Here is an 18,662-nt window from a genome sequence, read left to right as displayed (position 1 = left end):
GGTTAGGCTACCGACTTTTACCTTGATAAGTATGAGTTTATGAGCCGGATCATGACACATTGTTAGGCCAATACGGATTTGGTAATGTTGAACTTGTTTTATACTCTCCGTTGGATAGCACAGATATGAGGCTTTCTTTGGTTGATTGAATTTGTTTTTTTCACACCAGTCTTGAGTAATGGTTGTCTTGCCAAGTGACCCATCAACTTCTTGTCTTCCCAAAACACCCATTAGGTTTTTCTTAACATGTTATTTTTTTCTATTTAAATTTCAAATTCTGTTTATCTTTTAATGAAGTTTTGTACAAAAATGTCTGACCTTTGACATTATATTATTATCTAACAATGAGGGTTTATAGTTTCTTTTCATACGTCTTTACACATTTAGAAAATGGCCTTGGAATTGGAAAATCACCTTCTATACGTTAATATGTAGAATGTACTATTACAGAATTGTAAATAAAACAGGAAATGTCTTCATATACTTGCCATAAGGCTGTTGAGTGTTCATCCTGCTGAACTGTTTTAGGATAAATCCATCTGCATGTGATAAATGATCACCATAAGTAATCTCTAAATAGTTATACAAAATTACACCTATACAATTTTGAGAGACACATTATACATTAAACTAGGTGGGGTAGATACACAAATACCATCCCCAGAAAAAGAAATTATAAAGTTAATACATCTTACCTGTTTATGCTAAAATAGGGAGATGAACAATGTGTAATAGAGTTTATCATTTTTAAAAACGTGTGAAAGGTACATGAATACCAAAAAGAAGATAATAAGAGAAGACGAACAAAAAAACAACGATAAGTAAAACAATAAATGGGAGTTTGTTAACAATTTCTGTATTTGAAAATCTAGCAATGGCAGTATGTTAATAATTTGTGTACATGAAAATTGATGTTGATGTTCCCGGTTCAGTGTGTGTATATAAGGCTGTTGTTGGTAATCAGAATTCATAAATCATCTTTACAACAACAAATACAATGCCTTCTGTTATAAACTTAACTCTCATTTGTTATTTACTCGTCACCACATTTGCTCGATCGGAGCTTTACATAGTTTATACCGGCAGAAGCTCAAAAACATATGAGCTTCTCAACTTTATTCACAGCAAAGATGTGGTCCATGTGTACGAGCATGGATTCACAGGTTTTGCTGTTGAATTGTCTCAAAATGAAGCCCACCTGGTAGCTCAAGTACCAGGTGTAGTATCAGTTTTTAGAGACAGAGTGTTGAAACTTCACACCACCAGGTCGTGGTCTTTTCTCGACAATCAGGAGCTGCTTGCTACTTCTACATTCACGAATTCCACTGACAAAGGAGCGGATGTTATAATTGGGGTTGTAGATTCAGGTGCATTCATTTGTTTGTTGTGTTTTTATAATTTTCAGAAATTTCAGATTATTAATATTTAAAAATTTGTTTGGTTATCAGGTGTTTGGCCTGAATCCAAGAGCTTTAATGATCAAGGTATGGGTCCAGTTCCAAAGAGGTGGAAGGGAACTTGTGAAGCAACAGAGGATTTCCCTGCTTCAAGTTGCAACAGGTAAATCCCCTGTCCCTCTCTATCTATCTCTCTCTCTCTCTGCATCTGTACCTTTGGTTTCTTTTTAAACCCCCATAGCTGTGAAACACGATAGATACTCCTTTGTTTTGAGACAGCAAAGATCTTGACTTTACATAATAAGAAGATGTGTAACAAGTTTTAGTGGAGTTACAGTTTTGATTATTAACACAATTAGAGAATTTAATATATTTTTGGTTCGAGCTACTTTATACCTTCACCATATAACATAAAAGTTTATATTAGAGGATCATTGTTATTATCTAATCATATCAGGATCATACTAGTTGTCACATCCTGCTAATATTATTCATTTTTACTGGTTCTATTTTATGATGTTGGCTTAAATAGACCACTTACCAACTTAAGATAGAAAATGTGTATGCTTGTGTTTATTTATGGTTTTAAGTATGTGTATGTACTAATGCATCACAGTTAATTGTAGACTTTATATTGTCAATCGTCCTATTTTCTTTGTTTTAAACCAAATTGTAGACTGCATTAGAAGTTGAACAGTATCGATAAGATATTGGTAATTCTTCTTTTTATTTCACTTTTTGTGGAGAAATATACGTATCTACCTGAATAAATCTTTACTGAATATTAATGTTAGGAAAATAATTGGGGCAAGGAACTTTTACAAGCACAACCAGACAGCTAGAGACTATTTTGGACATGGCACCCACACCGCATCAATAGCAGCTGGAGCAGCTGTTTCTGGAGTTTCCTATTACGGCTTAGCTGCTGGAACTGCCATGGGCGGTTCACCAAATTCAAGGATCGCCATATACAAAGCGTGCGACTCTTTGGGCTGCTCTCAAGCAGCGATGCTAGCAGCAATGGATGCAGCAATACATGATGGGGTGGACATAATGTCTCTATCCATTGGCGAAGGATATACTGATATATGGACTGACCCGGTGGCCATTGGTGGATTTCATGCTGTTGAACACGGAATCATGGTTGTTTGTTCTGCTGGTAATTATGGGCCTACAAGTTCGAGTGTTGTGAATTTTACACCTTGGCTGACAACAGTGGCGGCTTCTAACATTGATCGGCAATTCATCGCCAATGTTGTGTTGGGTAACAATCGAGTTATCAAGGTAGAATTATTCTACTTTGTAAGAGTTACGGTACTTATATTCTATAATGCATGAGTATAAGCATGTATAATTACCTGATAATGACGTTAGCAATTGATTTATCTTAATACTTCAGGGTGTAGGCATTCAGTTTTCTGGTTTAAGTAGTCTCCAACATATCCGCTGATTGACGGTGTCTTGGCCAAAGTTAATGGATCCGAGGACAGTGCATCAAGGTAAAACAATTATACTATTTGGGACATCAATGCATGCACACTCAGTTTTTCCTTACTACATACCTGGGATGTCTTCAGAAACTGTCAATCAGGTTCGTTAGATGCAAGCAAGGTTAAAGGGAAAATTGTTTTATGCTTCAACGAGGACGAAGAAGGATCTGGCAATGCAATGAATATTATGGACTTAGGTGGACTTGGAGTGGTATTGGTAGATGATGACTTATATCTGGAACCAAACACTGACTATTCCGATCTGGCTTATCCGCTTACTGCAGTAAGTTTGAGGGACGGAAATGCGATTCTCTCTTTTATACAGTCAAATAGGTAAGAAAAATATTGTTGATTACATATGTAGTTTCTATTTTGTAGCAACTTATTAATCAGAAAAAGTTGTACAGGAATCCAACTGCAACAATATTAAAGTCAGAAACATCTGTTCATTACACACCAGCACCTGCAATCCCAAGTTTCTCATCCAGAGGCCCGTCAGCTCTAACGCATAACATTCTTAAGGCAAGTACATCTTACACATACAATTATGGATAAAAGTATTCGTGTATAGACATTACATTATTAACATGTTAATTTTTACCTCTTACAGCCAGATATAACTGCACCAGGAATGAATATCATTGCAGCATGGAGTAAAAAAATGTCAGGTTATGCTCTCGCCGGGCGTGAGTTACCGGAATACGTTTTGGCATCTGGAACTTCGATGTCGTGCCCACACATTTCTGGAGTAGCTGCCTTAGTCAAGTCACAACATCCCACTTGGGATCATTCAGCTATCAGATCAGCCATTATGACTACAGGTCAACAATTAGTTTATTAGTATTCTGCATAAGTACTTAATTCTGTCTCTAATTAAAAATAATGTTACATGTTACAAACTGTAATGATTTTTCTGTTGATACAGCTGTTCAAAATAGTCGTGCTGGAGCTCCAATTAAAAACCTACCAGGATTACAGAAAGCTACACCATATGATTTTGGGGCTGGGGAAGTTAATTTAGCGCAAGTAACAAATCCAGGGCTAGTTTATGAGACTACTACCATTGATTACTATCTTTTTCTATGTAATTATGGATATAATCTGTCAATCATTAGGCTTATTGCTAAGGAAATTCCAGAAGGATTTTCTTGTCCGAAGGATGCAAACGCAGATTTGATCTCCAATATGAATTATCCATCAATAGCCGTTGCAAAGTTCAAACCTGACACATATCGAAAGATTACAAGGACTGTTACAAATGTCGGTGATGAAGAGGAGACTGCATACACAGTGACAGTAGATCCTCCTGAATATCTGGATGTGAAAGTGATACCGGAGAAGTTGTATTTTACAAAGGATATTAAAAAGAAAAGCTTTGAGGTGAAATTCTCAACATTGTATCCATATAAGAGTGGTGTTTGGTTGGATCACTTGGAGCAATGGCCAGTACAAAGTGGGCAGTCCTTTTGTATTGACTGTCAACTAAGAAATTAGGACTATATATGTTATGTTTTCCAGGATGATAGCACTGAGGTTGTAATTGTAATCCCATCCTCAATGATATAACAAATGTTGAAATACATAATAACTATAAGTTGTAACCATTGTAACTAAAATATTATTAAGCCTAATTATTATTTATTTTTTTCTGATGGGCCAAATTTAGAGGGCACTTCTTCTCAATTGATTGTGATGGATCTCATGAAACGCTTATGTTAGACGATGGATCCAAGAACTTGGTGATACCAATTAACAGCAGGCTCAGCGCATTGTCATTTCATATCAGAGAATATTAATGGATATATATAAAAAGGCTTAATTACCTTTTCAGTCTCAACGTTTGTACGAGTGTATCCATAAATCCCTGAAATTTGAAAGCGTATTTTTTCAGCTCTCGGGTATCTGAAATATATTTTTTTACTTTTGGGTCGAGACGGGCAGATAACATTACATAACGGCGAAACTATTTCAGTAATTAACCAGCCCATATTCAGACAATTTTAAAACGTATCTTTTGAATTTTAAAGTTTGAAATTGTACACATAAGCCCCTAAAAAAATGAAAATGATAGACATAAATCGAGAACTTGTACTCCTCCTCTATGTTGTAGTTAGTTATAAAGTCTTGGTTGTTGTTTCAATTTTCACAGGATTACAAGTAGAGAGGGCAGAGAATCATAGACTGGGGAGTCTACATGAGCAATCATCCTCATGCAGGTACAAAATCTCTTCACATTGTCCTTATCATTTTCCTCCTCGAAGTGTTACAGAAACATTCTAATTGTTTCATCATTTGGAAACAACTTGTGTTTCATAGAATTCGCTTTAGATGTACCCATTTCCATGTACTTCAAAGCCATATCAATATTTTCCTACTTTATGTAATAGCTTATAAATGATTTGAAAGTCCTCGACTCCCAAACCACGTCTTTATCTTGGGCTAGGCTTGTTTTGTGGGTGGGGCTATCTACATATCGACTCCGAATTAGTTTTCATTTTCATATAAACGGTGTCTAAAACCATCTTTAACGGTTCATTGGCTCCCAATGATGTGCCATCAAATCTTTATTATATCGTTATTATTATGCTGCTCATGAATCTCTATAAATTATAAACAGAATTGGTCATATCAGTCCTGCGCTATTTCAACAAACAACCCTCGCAAGTATTGGACTACTTGTCCAAGCCTCCAAACTACTACTTGGAGTAGGAGCAAGCACGTCTTGTAAAATAAATCATTGCACATATTAAAATCACTAGTACATATATGATTTTTAGCATCGCACTTAAGCGTCGGTTCTTTAAAAATCCGTCGCCTATACTATTTTTAAGCGTCGGGTGTAAGTTTGACCGATGCATAAGGTCTTTTGTTTAGGATCTATGGTGTCGGTTGTCTATCTAGCTGTTGCTTTTAATAGTTAAAAGCGTACGTCTTCAAATTACCCACATCTAAAAATGTTTATTGCGTTAGGTGTTAAAATGTCGATGCTATAAATTGGAACAATAGTGTCGGTGCTAAAAAATCGACGCTATAGATGAGAATCAATAGCGCCATATGCTAACAACCAACGCTACACGTTATTTTTAAAGTTACATATTAACAGAGTATATATATAATAAAAAAAATATTTGTAATAATGAATGTGGCTGCTATTCTTGTTCACAATTTTGTACTAAAACGATTTTGTCCTAAAATTAATGACTTCATATTTATTAAAAAGAAAATGAATTCCTTTAACTTTAAACTTAAAATTAAATTTCTAACATTTATTTTTTGAAAAAATGTAAAAATTGTAAACTAAATGATAATTAAAAAAACTCACAAGGCTATAACGTTACTTTTTCGAATTAAAATTAATTAGTTAGAATTAAATTAATATATACATTTATGTTTAACATTGAGACATGAAAATTTTGTTGTTTAATCTATTTTTTTTTGTAATGACTTTACTTGAATACACTTATTTTATTAATTTTTTATTGAAATATTTTTATCAATATATACATTAGTAATATATAATACACAATATTTATATATCTACACAGCATGATTAAATAAAAAATATTCAAACTTTTGATTGCTCAGATTAAAAGTCAATAGTTGGACAATTTACGAGCATATATATTTTGGTGATCCACATTATTTTAAAACTTGTACTAATAAAATCAAATACATTTATATAAATTAATTATACTTGAGTCTTTATTAATATTTTTATATTATTTAAAATAATAATTTTTTAATTAATATTAAGTAATATATAATTTTGTTAGTCCCTTAACAATGTAGTAAGAATTACAGAAGGGGGGTTGAATGGAATTCTTGAACCTTTTTCTTGAAATAAAAATGTTCGACTCGATTATAGATATATTTGTTTTGATTAGCACAATGCGGAATGTAAACTTAATTGAATCAAAACATAAGTAATTAAAAACAAGAGTCTTTAAAAACTTTCTGGTGGATTTAAACAATTCCACCAGAGATATATATAATATATCGAGAGGACTCTGTGTGCAGAAATGCTCACAGCTGCTTACAAATGGAACTACTGAGAATATGGGAAATTCTAAAGATTATGCTTACAAAGATTTCTCTATTTTTGTATTTTTTAGCTATCTCAGTTATTTTTCTATTTGCTACTCTTTTGGTTTATATAATACCAAGATTACAAAGTCAAAAAGACTGAACAAATATAAAATCTAACAGTCTTAAGCTTTGCTGTTTTTCGTCCTCTATTACCCAGTTAATGGGCTTCCACAGTGTGTTTGTATACATCTCGACGGCTGTATGTCGGCTTTCACTGTTCAATTGCTGTTTGAATTCTTCATATGATCATCTGTCGACTGCTATATTAAACATCCATTGATAGTCATTTGATCATCCGTCGATGGCTTTGTTAATCATCCGTCGATAGCTATTTTGGCACATGACTCTATTTCACTTATGCAGAATTACAAGACATCATTTATGTACAATTAATCAACCTATTCTGCATATCTAGTTAAAGTCAACATGACTTATATGCTACTACAGATTCTATACAAAGGTGTATACATAACTGTGCTACAAACTTATTATTACATAAGCTACTCACTCGATGGATAATGAGTTAATCATCCGTCGGGACTATAATGAGTTATCCGTCGGGACTATAATTCTTATCCGTCGAGTGCTACATAATTTCACTAAGTAAAATCTACTTAGATGTTTTGTTTATGAAATCATCAAGTACACAACATATGCACAACAATCTCCCCCAATTTATGTCTACTGGAATTGTAGCCATAAATTAAGAGATACTTGATGATAACAAAACATCCTGAACATACATCTTTAAAGATAAGTAGATAAACTGAAAGTGCTTCAATTAAACAATATGTACAAGGTTTGGCTCACAGGCAATTCAAGATGCTCCTCTAGCCTGAGCAGATTTTTCTAGTTCCTTGAAGGTCTGGATCTTCTTCCAAGCTTTCTGTTATTTTCTTCAATTTGATCCTGGAGCTGCCTGTGGAATTCTAGTTCATCAGATTCTGAGAGATCTAGCTTTTCTTGCATTTCCAAGAGAGTCTCATTGCTAGAGATACTCAATTGGTCTTCTAATCTGAAGAATCTTCTTACACCCTTGTCATCCATGAATTCCATCAGCCAGTAGGGCCTTAGATGCACTCTTCTCCCTGTGTATGGGATGATTAGAGTCTTTGGGAGTGCATCTTTAGCTCAAACACTCCTCAGCTCTTCAATCTTCTTCAATACTAGTCTTCTTGCAGTTACATTGAACCCAAAGTTTTTCTTGAAGGATGAATAGACTTTAATCAGCACAGCTTGGCTTTCTTGAAGAATCCTGTGAAGTGGCCACTGAATCTCCCTTCTTCCTTTGTACTTGAACACCAACCTTTCAGGTAGGTTTCTGTATGCATCAATTGCCCTTACTTCATCCAGTTCATCCAGATAAAGGTTTAGATCTGAAAATTCTTTGATGTCACACAAGTACAAGTAGTCTCCCCTGTTGACCTTGGGTTGAGCTTTAACTACTGACTTTGATTTGAGAGGTGACAGCTTCACTTTCTTGACTGCCCTTGACTTTGTCCTTTTTGGCTTGCTAAGGATTGGTAAGTTGAAGTCAGGAATTGGTATTTTATCCCACTCTATTGGCTCATCCTTTGGCACAATAGGTTCATTATGTATGTTTCTGTAGGGATCCACCACCCTTATGTCTTCAAATACCACAGAGGGCTTTGATGCTTGAGTTGTAACTTGAGTGGATTCCTTAGGAAATTGATCTTCCAATTCCTTGTCAACAACATCCAGTTTCCTTTTTGTTCTTCTAGCCAATTCTTTCTTTCTTGGGGATTTCTTCTGTTCTTCAATCTTCTTCTTTGATTCAGCAGCTTCAGATGGTTGAGAGGGAATTTGTTGAGAAGAATTCACAGCCTGTAGCTTGGCCAAGATAGCAATCTGTTCTTTCTTTTGTTTAGACTTCTTTGCATCTAGAGGAGCTTGCCTCTTTTCCTGCTTTAATCTGGCTTTTTCTTCTTTCTTTGCTTGAGCAAATTATGGATGTCCAGCTACCACACAAATTTCCTTTCCATTTCTGAATATCTTAGCAATTCTCCTTTTTGAAGCTGAATCAGCTGGATCTTTACAGAAGATAATAGATCTTGACAGAATCTTCTTTTCATCAGGCTTGGGTGTCTCATACACAGTGTCCATAGGGTTCTTCCAAGTTGATTTTGGATAATTTGCCCTTGGTTTAAGAATTGTTTAAGCCTTTTTAGACTTGATGCAGGAAGATTGTCCTTTTTCCAGATAGTTCATGCTCATCTCATTCACACTGATTGGCTTGACATGAGAGTGATGGATGGCTGATTGAACTGGCTCCTTGACTAGTTCAAACTCTTTCTGTATCTCCTCATCAATCTTATTCCAGTTGATCAAACTCAACTTTCCTTTTTCAGCAACTTTCAAATTTGCTGCAGCTGCATTAATTAGATCTATACCATCTGCAACTGTTGGCTTGGAGATTGTAATTGAAGGTACAATTACTTTGCTGATTTGTACTTGAAGTTTCTCCCCCTCAGTTGGTCCTTTCTCCCCCTTACTTGATTCTCTCTCCCCCTTTTTGTTATCATCAAGTTGAGGAGTTAGGCCTTGTGCTTTAGCCAGTTGCATAAGAAGATTTGTCTGAGTCTGTTGATTTTGAAGAAGGATAGCCACTGAATTCTCAATAACTTGAACTCTGTTTTCCAGCTTGGCTAGCTTTTTTTCAGAATCTGATTCTCTCCTTAATCTCAGTAGTAGATCTTGCATGGTACCATATGGCATTACTGACTCCAGCTTCTCAGAATTGTATGTCTTCAAGTCAGCTATATCTCTTTTTAGTTCATCCACACTCATATTTTGTCTTAAGTGCTGGATCTTCATGAGATGTAGAGAGTCTAGGTGAGCTTGAAGAATAGCCTTGGTACCAGCATCTGAAGTCTCCTGAAGGGCCTTTTGAATAGCCATGTTAGATATATTTGATAATGTCATGGCTAATATGTTTTATGTTTAGATTTCAGATCTTATTTGAACAGAACAAATCAGTACTTAACTGATCAGTACTTATACTGGACGTCAGAACTTAAGGGATATCAGTACTTATGTTATCAGGAGATAAGCATCAGGAGATAGATATCAGAACTTAAGTGCTGAAGGACGATCAGATAAGGACAGTAGCTGATTGAAGTTAAGAAGATCAAGATAAACATAAGAAGAGATATGCATGAAGAAGGAATTCCGTGAAGAATGGAATACTTGGAATAGAAGATATCTGATTGATATATATTAGGAAGCAGAATTATATTCCATATCAATTAGCGATTATCTTGTAACTGTGTAGTATATAAACACAGACATAGGGTTTACACTATAAGTGTTATCATTATCGAGAATATTATTTACCGTAACCCTAGCAGCTCTCGTGATATTTTGTTCATCACTGAGAGATAACAGTTCCAGATTGTAACAGAGTTTATTGTTTCAATAAAGTTTGTTTTCTGTTACATAAGTTCTTGAAGTTTGATTTGATTGTAATAAACACTGTATTCACCCCCTCTACAATGAAAGTGTGACCTAACAAGTGGTATCAGAGCCTTCTGTTAACACACATTCAGTTAAAGATCCAAACACAATCATGTCTGACACAGAAACTCCAACTAAGCCTACCAAAACTGAGGAATCATCAAAGACATCAACTCAGAGCCGATATGAGACTATCAGAGTTCCCATATTGAGACCATCTGAATATCCCATATGGAAGGTAAGGATGACCATGTTTCTGGAAGCAACAGATCCAGAATACCTTGATAGAATCAAGGAAGGGCCTCACAAACCTACCAAGCTCGCTGTTGTAGTTGCAGGTGAAGCAGCAAAGACCGTACCAAAGGAAAAGAGTGATTACACTGCTGAAGATATAGCATCTATTGCTAAGGATGCCAAGGTACGACACTTATTGCATAGTGCCATTGATAATGTAATGTCAAACAGGGTAATCAACTGCAAGACTGCTAAGGAGATATGGGATGCACTGGAAACAAGGTGTCAAGGAACTGAAACAGTTAAGAAGAACAGAAAGACAATACTCACTCAAGAGTATGAACACTTTGACTCTAGGACTAATGAGTCATTGACTGATGTATATGATAGATTTGTCAAACTCTTGAATGACTTGTCATTAGTAAATAAGGAGTATGATCTTGAAGATACAAACCTTAAATTCCTGTTAGCTATTCCTGAACGTTGGGATTTGAAGGCAACAACAATAAGAGACAACTACAATCTTGATGAAACAACTCTTGATGAAATCTATGGAATGCTCAAGACTCATGAACTTGAGATGGAACAAAAAAGCAAGAGGAAAGGAGGAAAGTCAAGGACAGTTGCTCTCAAGGCTGAAGAGGAATCCCCCAAACCACCTTCCTCAAAGAAAGACAAGGGTAAAGCTCTTATCATAAAGTTTGATACTGAGTCATCAAGTTCTGAGAGTGATGATGACTCAGATTCTGAAAGCTTGCCTGAAACTGATGCTGATGAGGAGATGATGAAGCTGTGTGCTCTTATGGTGAAAGGAATCACAAAGATTGCATACAGGAAGTTCAGGAAGGGAAAGAAGTTTTCCAGAAAAGGCATAAGTTCTGATAAGAAGAATTTCAGAAGATCTGAAGGAAGAGGAGGAAAGTCTGACAGAGGAGATTACGCTAATGTTAAATGTTATAATTGTGGTGAGAAAGGCCACATATCTCCTGATTGCAAGAAGACCAAGAGTGACAAAGGCAAAGCTCTTGTCACAAAGCAGAAAAGCATGACAGACACCTCAGACTCTGAAAGTGAGGAGAACTATGCATTGATGGCAAATGCTGATAAATCAAGTTCTGAGAGCAGTTCTGAAGCTGCTGAAACAAAGGTACCTCAGACTACTTATGTTTTTCATACTGATGATATTAATGAGTTGAGAAGATATCTTAAAACCATGTTTGTTAGTTATAGAGATCAAACTTTAACATGTGAAAGATTAACTTCTGAAAATCTTGCTTTTAGGAAAAGAAATGATTTCTTAGAAAAAGAGTTAGTCATGTTCCATCAAACTCGGCAGGATAGAGATGATGCTTTTTATGTTAGGGATGAAGTGCTAAAAATGAATGAATCTCTAAAAACTGAGTTAGAAAAGGAGAGAGAGATTATCAGAACTTGGACTAACTCTGGCAAAACAACTCAAAATTTGCTAAGCAGTGGAAACTGGAAAGAGGGCTTAGGTTATGGAGAAAATAAAAATGAAAAAGGAACTGTGGAAATTAAGCCTGTTGATAAGCAAAAGCTGAAGTTAAAACCTGTTAAGTTTGTAACTGAAAAATCTGAAAATGAGAAATCAGAAGTTAAAAAGGAATTAGCTTCTGACAAACTAAAACAGGAAAAGACAGCTGAAGTTAACATAGGCTTAATGACAAAGAAGCAGCTTAAGCATAAGCTGAAAGATGTTAAGAATGCAAACAAGGTAAAATCACCTAGGAAAAACAGGAATGGAAAGGAAGGTGTGAATAAAAGCAATAACTACAAATCTGTTCCTGATGCTCCTAGGAAAGCGTGTCATAACTGTGGAAGTTCTAACCATCTGGCTTCTTTTTGCAGGAAGAATAAGAATATTAACTCCTTATCTACAAGATCAGGAGTTAAGAGTCAGTCTGTTAGATACAAACCACAAGATCCTTGTTTTCATTGTGATAGTTTATGGCATTCCATTTATACTTGTAAGGAATATCATAGTTTGTACTATGATTATTATCAAATAAAACCTTCTTTAAAGAAAGTTTCTGTTGTTCCTTCTAGTGTAAGTTCTGATTCAAAGTCTGGTAGTATAAGTTCTGATAAGAAAACTGTTAACATAAAATCTGATGCTAAATCCGCTGCAAATGTTAACAAACCTAAAAAGGCCAAAGGATCCAAGCAAGTCTGGGTCCTTAAAACTAATAATTAGTGGTCTTTTTGATTGCAGGGCAACAGGAAAAATATTTTAGTTCTGGACAGTGGATATTCAGGACATATGACTGGAAATAAGGCCCTGCTATCAGACTTTGTGGAGAAAGCTGGCCCAAGTGTTTCTTATGGAGATGGCAACATTGGAAAAACTTTGGGATATGGCAATATCAATCTTGGGAATGTCATCATTAAAGATGTAGCTCTGGTCTCAGGACTTAAACACAACTTACTGAGTATAAGTCAAATCTGTGACAGAGGTTATCATGTTGATTTCTTTGCAGAACATTGTGAAATAGTTAGTAAATCTAAAGAAAAAATTGTTCTGAAGGGATTCAGGCGTGGTAACATTTATGAAGCTAAGCTTTCAACAAGTTCTGATGGTTCTGCAATCTGTTTAGTAAGTAGAGCCTCAACTGAAGAAAGCTGGAATTGGCACAAGAAACTCTCTCATTTAAACTTCAACAAGATAAATGAACTGATCAAGAAAGATCTTGTGAGAGGACTGCCAAAATCAGTGTTTGTTCCTGATGGTCTTTGTGACTCATGTCAGAAGGCTAAACAAAGAAAATCTTCGTTCAAGAGCAAGACTGAATCATCAATTCTTGAGCCTTATTATCTGCTTCATATTGATCTATTTGGTCCAGTGAATGTCATGTCTATTGCAAAGAAGAAATATGTGTTGGTCATAGTAGATGAGTTCACCAGATACACATGGGTGTATTTCTTGCACACAAAAAGTGAAACTGCATCTATCCTGATTGATCATGTCAAACATCTGGATAAATTGATCAAAGATTCTGTGAAAATTTTGAGGAGTGATAATGGCACTGAATTCAAGAATCTGATAATGGAAGAGTTCTGCAAAAATCATGGAATAAAGCAGGAATTTTCTGCTCCTGGAACTCCACAGCAAAATGGAGTTGTTGAAAGGAAGAATAGAACTCTCATTGAAGCTGCACGAACAATGCTTGAAGAAGCAAAGCTTCCAACCTATTTCTGGGCTGAAGCTGTGCAGACTGCTTGTTTTACTCAAAATGCAACACTCATTAACAAGCATGGAAAAACACCATATGAGATGGTGAAGAACAAGAAGCCAAATCTCAAATACTTTCATGTATTTGGATGTAAGTGTTTTATTCTCAAGACTCATCCTGAACAGCTATCCAAGGTTGATCTAAAAGCTGATGAAGGAATCTTTGTTGGATATCCACTTTCTACAAAAGCCTTCAGAGTCTATAATTTGAGAACAAAAGTGGTCATGGAATCTATCAATGTCTCTTTTGATGACAAGAAGATCACTGGACTTGAAGATTGCATTGATCATGATCAGCTGAGATTTGAAAATGAAGATTCATATTCTGATACCTCAAGTCCTGACAGTCTAAGTCCTGATACTGTAAATTCTGATGGATTAAACTCTGATGTTATTGAAACTGTGGTGACTACGTCAAAGGAAGATGCACCAATGCAGGGGGAGCATACTCAAGATATTATCACATCTCAAGAAGCATCAGAACATACATCTGGCTCTTCAAATTCTGATTCGTCAAGTTCTGATAAGCCAAGTACTGACAGTACTGAAAAGCTAAATACTGAAGGATCCAACTCAGAGAGCATAGTTTCAGGGGGAGCATCAGAAAATGAAACCGAAGACAGCATGAATCATGGGGGAGCATCCAGTTCTAGAGAAAATCTTCCATCTGCAAGGAAGTGGACAAAATCACATACACCTGATTTGATAATTGGAAATCCTGAGGCAGGTGTCAGAACTAGAACAGGTACTTCGAATGAATGTCTTTACAATTCTTTTCTCTCTCAGTCTGAGCCAAAGAAAGTGGAAGAAGCTCTTCAAGATGCTGATTTGGTGCAAGCAATGCAGGAAGAGTTGAATGAATTTGAAAGAAACAAAGTCTGGACCTTAGTGCCAAGACCTAAGAATAGATCGGTTGTTGGTACAAAGTGGGTATTCAGAAACAAAACTGACAGTGATGGCATAATTGTAAGGAACAAGGCAAGGCTGGTTGCAAAAGGATATTCTCAACAGGAGGGAATTGACTATGATGAAACATTTGCTCCAGTTGCTAGGTTAGAAGCCATAAGGATATTCATGGCTTATGCTGCTCACAAAAAGTTTACTGTCTTTCAAATGGATGTGAAAAGTGCTTTTCTCAATGGAGAATTGGAAGAGGAAGTATATGTTGAACAACCTCCAGGCTTTGTAGATTCCAAACATCCAGATTATGTCTACAGGCTTGATAAAGCACTTTATGGACTTAAGCAAGCTTCTAGAGTATGGTATGAGACTTTAGCTCAGTTTCTTCTGGAAAGTGGATTCAACAGAGGAACTATTGACAAAACACTGTTCTATCTCAACCATGGCAAGGACTTACTTTTGATCCAGATTTATGTTGATGATATTATTTTTGGGTCTCCAAATGACAAACTTTGCAAAAAGTTTGCCAAACTAATGCAGTCAAGATATCAGATGAGTATGATGGGAGAACTCAGTTATTTTCTGGGCCTTCAAGTCAAACAGAGTGAAGAAGGAACTTTTATTTTTCAATCTAAGTACACCAGAAACTTGCTGAAGAAATTTGGAATGCAAGACTGTTCAAGTGCATCCACTCCCATGGCCACTGCAACAAAACTGGATAAGGATACTGGTAATTCAGTAGATATTACTGATTACAGAGGTATGATTGGCTCACTTCTCTATCTAACTGCTAGTAGACCAGATATCATGTTTGCTACCTGTCTTTGTGCAAGATTTCAAGCAGATCCAAGAGAACCTCACTTAACAGCTGTAAAAAGAATCTTTAAGTATCTTAAAGGAACAGCTGATCTAGGATTATGGTATCCTAGAGAATCAGATTTTAAATTAATAGGTTACTCAGATGCAGATTTTGCAGGTTGCAAAATTGACAGGAAAAGCACAAGTGGTAGCTGCCAATTTCTTGGAGGCAGGTTGGTTTCTTGGTATAGCAAGAAACAAAAGTCAATTTCCACATCAACTACAGAAGCAGAGTATATTGCTGCAGGAAGCTGCTGTGCACAGATTCTCTGGATGAAGAATCAGTTACTGGATTATGGGTTAACATATTTCAAAATCCCTATTTACTGTGATAATCAAAGTGCTATTGCTATGACAGGTAATCCAGTTCAACACTCTATGACAAAGCACATCAGCATCAGGTACCATTTCATCAGGGAACATGTGGATGAAGGTACAGTGGAATTGCATTTTGTTCCCACAGATCAACAAGTAGCAGATATCTTCACAAAACTACTGTGTGAAGCTACCTTTACAAAATTGGTAAATGAACTTGGAATGATTTCAGGTTCTTTCTCTAAATCTGCTTAAACTTGTTCTATGTTATCAGACTTTATGATCAGTATTTACAGAATTAATCTCTTTGTATATTCTGTGCATTAATTGATAAATGTCTTCAAGTACTGACTGTTGTCTGATATATGTTTCTAAACTCTGATAAGTGATATGTCTGTTTCAGTAACTATTCAATCCTATGAGGATAACTGTGCTAGATACTGATCTAGTAATCTTCAATAAACAAATGATTCCATGGAAGAAGTAATTATTTCAGTGGAAATCTTATGACACTAGCAAATTCTGATAACTGAGCTTAGTTAAGTTTACTTTGTATATCTTATTACTAAGTCACAAATTAGAATAATGCTACTCATCTGTTAAGTTCTGATACTAGTAAAACTGCTGAATGTACTAAGTGCTGATAGACCTCTCTTATTATTAAAAAAAAAAAAAAAAGAGAATAAAATCAGGTACTCCTTTGAGATCTAGAGTACAAATGTGAAAGGGACGACCCAAGTGCATTGCTGGTATTAAGTAAATATGCATTAGAAAAGCAAAATATTTTCTTGGTGACTTTTCACACTCTATGATTACTGGAGAAATACTATGATAATAGCATAAATTCTGATAAGCAGTCGTGACTCACTTACACTGAGAAGCCACTGTAAAAGAGAATTTTAAAGATGCATAAAATTAGCACAAAAATAGTTGAGGTGGACTCATGCATGAACTCATTTATCAGTAGGTTTCAGGATAATGACAGCTCTTTAGCAAAATTTTAATTATGACTTATTTCTAAGATGTACTGAAGTAGATCAGACTTTACTCTTTGTCTGTTATTTAGCTTAATGCACACACTAATCACTCCATCTGAATGATTAAAATTTCTGTGGTGGTCTATGTTATTTTAGATAAACAGTCATTGTGTCATTTTTGCACAAATTCTGAGGACAAGTTCTAGTTACACGTTCTGATGATTAAGTTCTGACGTTCATAACTAAGAACTTGTATGAGTATTTACTAAGATGAGCATTCCTTTTTCGAGTTAAGAAATTATGTTCTGATGACTGTTAAGTTCTGGTATAGGTCTAAGTTCTGATTTCTCAGTCTAATCCTTTACTTGGCTTATCTTTGAATGAAATTTAATAATAGTCTCAGTTTGTACTCGCATATGTTGAAGTGGAAGATTAATAGTCACTATGATTAGGATTAATGGTTTTGTACTTGAACAGTCCACTGTTTCTTGTGTCTTGTGCGGTCTAGACCATGATTCCTCTTTCCAATGACTGTTATTCTTTTTCAAAGTCTAGGGAGACGAGGTAGAATTAATTCTACCTGTCAGCATTAAATATCTTTGCGTCTCTTGGCATTCTCTTGCCTATATACACAGCCACTTCACATTAGTCTTCTCATCACACTTGTATCACAAATTCAGTCTTGTTTTTCATTTACTATCACAAATGGCTGAATTTGGCTGGTTCTACAATTACGGTGATGAGACTGTGCATGTCTTTTTGAATGGAATTCCAACTCCCTACCCTATCACCAACATCCCTCACAATCTCTGGATTCAATTTCCAGAGGTTATCAAACGTGATCTGGTGGCCATTCGAAGAGACCTTCACCTTCGTCGTATCCGTCAGCAAGAGCGAATCATTCGACTCGCTATCTTGTTTGTCGAAGATAGGAAGAGGAAGATGACTTAATCTCGTCTTCTTCCTGTTCTTCTTCATCCTCAGCTTTGTCAGGCTTCTTAGCTAGGACTAAAGCTGTTGACGTTAGGATTAGAAGCTTAGGGAAAATCTTGTATTGATGTAATTTCTATTTCATATATGTATTGACTTGATATATTAATGAAAACTGTTTTTACTTCAAGATTTTGTCTCTGAGTTATTTTATCTTGTGTTGTTAAATCCTGCTTGATATTCTGATGACCATTTAAATTTTGTCTTTATTTAAGTTCTGATTCTTTGTCAGCACTTATTCATCGAAATTATCTCGGTCATTTTCAACATGATTCATTTTCAGAATATTAATGTTGCAGTGAAAAATAATTCAATCAGTGCTAACGGTTTAAATTTTGAATTAAAACTGTGTCTCTTGAATTAGAGTCACTGCATTGAGTACTAAACATCTACAAGGTCTTCATTCCAACACTCATGCAGAGCTACACAAGATTCAGGAGAACTTTATCAAACAGGAACAAGTTTGGAAAATTGATAAGAAAAAGTTCTTCCAACCTACCATTGACAGGGTTGCTTATATTGAGAAAACTCAAGAGAAGCAACAAGCTCAGATTGATCAAATTCTGACAAATCAAGCTTCTCAGCAATCGCAACTTACTGAAATCCAGACCTCAGTGGAACTACTTATCTCTCTTTTATTACCCGCTGATGCCAAAAATGGGGAGAAGGTAATTAAGTCCAAATGCAAAAC

At 35.6% G+C, this 18,662-nt stretch overlaps 1 protein-coding gene across 2 annotated transcripts; it reads left to right on the top strand.

Annotated features, from left to right (window-relative positions):
• The first annotated feature begins 889 nt into the window (after positions 1 to 889).
• On the top strand, positions 890 to 4,533 carry LOC141720239 (CO(2)-response secreted protease-like). Of its 2 annotated transcripts, none has more exons than XM_074522597.1 (5): positions 890 to 1,367; positions 1,449 to 1,560; positions 2,192 to 2,681; positions 2,797 to 2,896; positions 2,975 to 3,112. In XM_074522597.1, exons 1-4 carry the CDS (start codon positions 998 to 1,000, stop codon positions 2,845 to 2,847), a joined length of 1,023 nt encoding a protein of 340 aa, XP_074378698.1. In that variant the 5' UTR covers positions 890 to 997; the 3' UTR covers positions 2,848 to 2,896; positions 2,975 to 3,112. The 2 variants fall into 2 exon arrangements, with proteins under 2 accessions (XP_074378698.1, XP_074378690.1); XM_074522589.1 differs by lacking the exons at positions 890 to 1,367; positions 1,449 to 1,560; positions 2,192 to 2,681 and adding exons at positions 3,295 to 3,409; positions 3,498 to 3,708; positions 3,813 to 4,533 and having other exon boundaries at positions 2,801 to 2,896; positions 2,975 to 3,220.
• Positions 4,534 to 18,662: the final 14,129 nt, after the last annotated feature.

Source organism: Apium graveolens, chromosome 1 (assembly GCF_009905375.1).
Source record: "Apium graveolens cultivar Ventura chromosome 1, ASM990537v1, whole genome shotgun sequence".
Classification (NCBI taxonomy): domain Eukaryota; kingdom Viridiplantae; phylum Streptophyta; class Magnoliopsida; order Apiales; family Apiaceae; genus Apium; species Apium graveolens.
This window is presented reverse-complemented; position numbering and strand designations above follow the sequence as displayed.